Below are 5,965 nucleotides of genomic sequence, written 5' to 3' on the forward strand. Positions count from 1 at the left end.
ATCCTATAATAATCTTACTTGATATCCTAACATTGGTTCATCTGCTGATTAAATTATTAGGCATATGAATGAAAAACCATTATTGTACAGTTGTATGTCCTGAACACGGATTTATATTACAAATGTAATATAAATCCGTGGTCCTGAAGTATAAAGCCTGTTTCCATTTTCTAGACATATGCATAAATTTATTAGGAGGATTAAGCATATGCATTATTTCACAGTGACGCTGATGATTTCCATAGATTAAGTCTATTTTAATCAGGATGATAACGCTTTATCAGAAATTCGTGCTTAATTTATAGGCGGGGCTAAATATGCAAAGTGTACTCTCACTCGATCCCTTTTTCCGTTTACCAATATCATATGCTCGTTCATAGGTTACTTTTTCCCGGGGTTTCATATTGTGACAACAGGGGACGTGTTTTTGTGTTTGACTATGATACAAAAGAGAAAGATCATCAATACACTCGGCAATCTGATTAATACTCGGGGGCTACGCCCCCTCTTACAAATCAGATAACCTCGTGTTTCGATGCTCTTTCTATTATTAATTGTGGGTCAATTGCACAATAAAGTTATTTTTTCTGGTAATAATGAGTGAATGATCTGAATGTGTGTACATAAGTTATTGGTCCAGACCTTTATCAAATTATACACACATTTTGAGAAACTATTCTCTGTTGAGTCCCTTTGACAATATTGCTTAAATTCATAAAACAATCCCTAATAATTCTTACAGATCTGTGGTGTTCAAATTTCATATTTTCCTCTTTGTATGATTGAATAATGTGTGCTCATGAAGGAGACTCATATAAAATCAAAACAGGAGAACTTCGGATTAAAAAATACACGGATCAGACGTTCCTGAAATACGAAATCAATAAAAGTTTTTTTTAAAAGGATCATCAGTAATAAGCGACTTAAAGTAAATCATTTAGGTACACATCATGGTTTAGAAAAAGGAATATGCAAGGGTTAAGCCTATATTAACTTTATGAATGTGAGAACGAACATACTTGAGAATCCAATCATTTTACAGTCAGTCACTTGTTCTTCACCTCCTTTCCAGATGAAACGGTCAAATGGTCGAACATTGTCTTTTGTTCGCTGCACTCTCTTATTCAGTCTTGCAAGAATAATTTCGTCGTACTTGTTGTTTGTCTTTTTAAAACAATATATATGTATATTTTATCTGTTTAAAAGCAAATTAATCCTAACTTAAAACATTGGCAAAAAACGTGTCATTTTAGCGACGTCTACAGCTCACATGTAAGCTTTATTGTTCAAAAAGGGGTTGGTGTAAATGATTTTTTCAATTAATCAGAAATATTCATATAATTTTCAGTTTGTTTCTATAAATAACATTCAACAGAATATTTTTATTACTAACCTGTATATATCTAACTTGTCGAGTGAAAAGGGACGAGAACACAATCTTGTAGCCCCATGTCTCACTGTAAAACAAAATGATTAGGCATGATTAACGTATGTTAATAATGATCATTTAATGTGATAAATAACGGAACCAAGATTTGAAAGGTCGGAGTTATGAAGGCGAAAACAGAAAATAATTTTTAATAATAGTTTTCACCATCGTGGTTTCGTTATTTCCTTTTTTTTGCCATGACTTTTCATCATAGTACCTTCGTAATTTCACCATTTTTGTAATTTTTGTGAGTGTCGCGATCGCCCTAACGGGACACCGTGAGAGCTGAATAATATTGTCATTTCTTTTTAGTTACACAGTAAAGTGGTAAAATCTGTATAGAAACTTGCACAATTTAGTTGTCTTCTTAAGCTACCGACAAACTTCACATGAATTTAAAGTGTAACGTATGCTATATTCGATTTCAAATTGTCGCTGTCGACATTATCTCTGCAATTTAGGGGAAACATTTGCATTTTTCTCTTTATCTTCTTTTAAGGTTTGATTTTATGGCTTTTGCATATGTTGTGCTATTAATTCCTTGACAATCTAAGTGGTACATGTATAACAATATTTTTCCATACCAAATTTATATATTTGAGGTTTGAGTTTTTTTAGCTCACCTGAGCTTGCTCAGGGTGAGCTTTTAGGATCGATGAATGTCCGTCGTCCGTCGTCCGTCGTCCGTCCGGCCGTCCACAATTGCTTGTGAACACTCTAGCGGTCGCATTTTTGCCTCAATCATCATCAAACTTGGTCAGGATGCTTATCTAGTTGAAAGCATAGATGAGTTCGAACATGGGTCATCTCAGATGAAAAACTAGGTCACAAGAGCTAAAAATAGAAAAACCTTGTGAACACTCTAGAGGTCACATTTTTGACCCAATCTTCATCAAACTTGGTCAGGATGTTTGTCTAGGTGATAGCTCGGATGAGTTCGAACATGGGTCATCTCGGATGAAAAAGTAGGTCACAGGAGCTATAAATAGAAAAACCTTGTGAACACTCTAGTGGTCACATTTTTGAACCAATCATCATCAAACTTGGTCAGAATGCTTGTCTAGTCAATTGCTTGGATGAGTTCGAACATGGGTCATCTCTGATGAAAAACTAGGTCACAGGAGCTAAAAATAGAAAAACCTTGTGACCACTCTAGTGGTCACATTTTTGACCCAATCATCATCAAACTTTGTCAGGATGCTTGTTTAGATAATAGCTCGGATGAGTTCGAATATGGGTCATCTCGGATGAAAAACTAGGTCACCGGAGCTATAAATAGAAAAACCTTGTTAACACTCTAGCGGTCACATTTTTGCATCAAATCATCATCAAACTTGGTCAGGATGCTTATCTAGTTGATAGCTTGGATAAGTTCGAACATGGGTCATCTCGGATGAAAAAGTAGGTCACCGGAGCTAAAAATAGAAAAACCTTGTTAACAACTTTAGCGGTCACATTTTTGCATCAATCATCATCAAACTTGATCAAGATGCTTGTCTAGGTAATAACTCGGATGAGTTCGAACATGGGTCATCTCGGATGAAAAACTAGGTCACAGGAGCTAAAAATAGAAAAACCTTGTTAACACACTCTAGTGATCACAATTTTGACTCAATTGTCATCAAACTTGGTCAGGAAACTTGTCTAGGTCATTGCTGGGAATAAATCGAACATGGGACATCTCGGATGAAAAACTAGGTCACAGGAGCTAAAAATAGAAAAATCTTGTTAACACTCTAGTGGCTACTGTTGTGATCCAAATATTCTGTTAATTGGTCTGAAAGTTTGTTTTGATGATTTCTAAGTCAAGATCGAACATGAGTCATCTTGGATGAAAAACTAGGTCACACCGCCCAAATATGGAAAAACCTTGTTAACATTCTAGTGGTCACATTTTCGACTCCATTATCATCAAACTTGGTCAGAATGCTTGTCTAGGTAATTGCTTGGATGAGTTCGAAATCGCATGTGAAACTAGGTCACCGGAGCTAAAAATAGAAAAATCTTGTTAACACTCTAGTTGCTACTGTTTTGATCCAAGTATCCTGGAAATTGGTCTGAAAGTTTGTTTTGATGATTTCTAGGTCAAGTTTGAATATGTGTCACCTGGGTAAAAAACTAGGTCGCACTGCTCAAATATAGATAATCCTTGTTAACACTGTAGTGGTCACATTTTTGACTCACCTGTCATGAGACTTGGTCAGAATGCTTGTCTAGGTAATTGTTTGGATGAGTTTGATAATTCAGGTGAGCGATCTAGGGCCATCATGGCCCTCTTGTTTTGTTTTATGTTTGTTTGGTGGAATTTTTTTTGGTCACTCCTATTTTAAATCAGTTATTTGTAAGTATTCTCATGATAATTACTTGAAATATAATTATGCTATTATAAAAGTTAGACTTTGTAGGAAGAGCTGTTGCTAATTGCGATAGAACTTGTAGCCCAATCCATTGCACTATACTTAAATGTACAATTGTGTTGTGTTACATTTTTACATCTGTTATATAGTTGCAATAAAATTTTATTATAATAAAAATAAACTATATCCCTGCGATAGCAAAGACATGACGGAACAAACCATGTGATAGAAATACCGCGATAACGCTGAATAGTTAGAAATGACATACTTTTCAATACAACCCTTCCTCGTAAGAACCCAGGAACGTGATACCAGCATTCCATTACATACAAAATCACTATCTTTCAATATTCTAACAGCAAAACTGAAGTCCCCTTTTCTTGCTGGCAGGCCTCCTTTGATTTTTTCCGATAGATCGTCTGACATACACAGTGTCACAATGGCACCTATAAATATATGTCCAGTTTACAAAAAAAGCGTATAGATGATATTTAATTAGTTAAGGTTCAACACTAAATTTATAGAATAAAATTATATTATGCGAGCCTGTGGCGAAAAGTGTTAACTTTCAACATAAGAAGTCAAAGTCGAACCATCATTTTGGCTCGGGAACCATTGCACTAACCAATTACAAATTGTTGCTATGTGATACTCACTAGACGTATGATACCAAAATTTTGCAGATACATAGAAAAATACCGATATACATTTCCACAAAAAGAATGTGAAAACAATCCCATGTCCTTAACATCATTTAATATAATTTATAGTTTGACATTTCAGATTGTGTATCGGGGGGGGGGGCGTGATTTTTACAGCCGCGCTAATAGCAATTTGACAATAAATTTGATAACATAGGAGCCATGGCGAAAGTTTTTTCATGAAGTGGGTGTCAAATACAAAGACGGTGTGTAGGTTCGATCTGTGCTAAGTATTAATCATCTAGATTTATTTGTACAAAACTACATATTCGCTATAAACAAATGAAATCAATCGTCGGAAATGATGTTGACGTCATATAGCCCGGTAAGACGTAATATAGTTTATGGCGTAAATTAATGTACTCGTGTATGCATCTCCCTTATGAACGATACTTTATAGATATAATATGCTCAAAATCTATATAAGAAAATATAAATAATTGCTACAATTTCTACGTTTTGACTAAACACAAAGTAGATATAGTCTGTTTAAAATTCCACACACTATAGGTGGTAGGTGGTGACAAAATTTATAGCGTTAAGCAAAAGCATGCAGTTTTGTTTTCTTTCTTTGAAAAAAACTTTACTTGACCTATTATGGGGAACACGGTTTCCTATACTAAACGTTATTTACTTTTATACAAATCAGACATATTCAACAGAAAATTAGCGATTACAATTAATTTCTGTGATTAAAATATTTTACTCAGGGATAAGAAAAGCAATTTTTTAAATAAACAATAATTCACATAATCTTTAAAAGTCATGCAGTAAGTTACACAAATTGCTGTATTAAATACTTAGAATAATGAGTTAGAATTCAGATGTAACTTATCAGTGTGTTAGCAATATATAGTCACTACATGTAAGTAGTTCGTAATTTTCGTTATTAATTTTTAAAATCAGCCTCTAAAATTGTCTCTTTTCATGAAAGTTTTTTTATAGTACTGTAACTTCCGAAAGAAAGAGTTTCACTATCGGACTATTCGTAACACCAACAATAAACACGAAATACTAAACCTGCATGCTTCCACATGAATCAACATATTTCAAAAAATCAAATTTGAGAAACAAAATGTACAAAGTACAAAAACCCTTAACGTTTGCCACGTCACGTCTAAACTACTATCCTTGTTCGCTGCACAATATTTTTTTTCTTTTAGACACAGTTTCAATTTTTTCTGAAAATTGTGAAGAATCTAATCTATAGGAATGCTGTTTTAAATTTCTTTATTTTTTTTACTAATAATTAATCTATTCTTGATCCAATCAGATAATTTCACTAATTAGTATTAAGACCTTTATATGACAGGCAATTTTATTAATAAAGAGGTAAAAAATCCGTTTTTGTTAATAATTAAAATTTATAGAATTAACTTACACAACACAAAGCTGACGAACGGAGATTCCATCATGAACTAGGTGTCTTGATGATATATTTTCTGTTGGTAGAGTAGATAGCCGTGTCATGACAAAAC

The 5,965-nt window shown here is 33.8% G+C and overlaps 1 protein-coding gene across 1 annotated transcript; it reads right to left on the reverse strand.

Moving 5' to 3' along the window:
- Positions 1-1,034: 1,034 nt before the first annotated feature.
- LOC132730136 (transmembrane protease serine 11D-like) lies at positions 1,035-5,965 on the reverse strand (the record flags this gene model as incomplete). Its single annotated transcript, XM_060715992.1, is given in 4 exon segments — positions 1,035-1,164; positions 1,394-1,457; positions 4,055-4,232; positions 5,869-5,965. Coding segments are annotated over 4 exon segments (406 nt in total), but the record flags the coding sequence as incomplete, so codon positions are not given.

Source organism: Ruditapes philippinarum, unplaced genomic scaffold, assembly GCF_026571515.1.
Source record: "Ruditapes philippinarum isolate M1 unplaced genomic scaffold, ASM2657151v2 ctg2949_1_1_1_1, whole genome shotgun sequence".
NCBI lineage: Eukaryota > Metazoa > Mollusca > Bivalvia > Venerida > Veneridae > Ruditapes > Ruditapes philippinarum.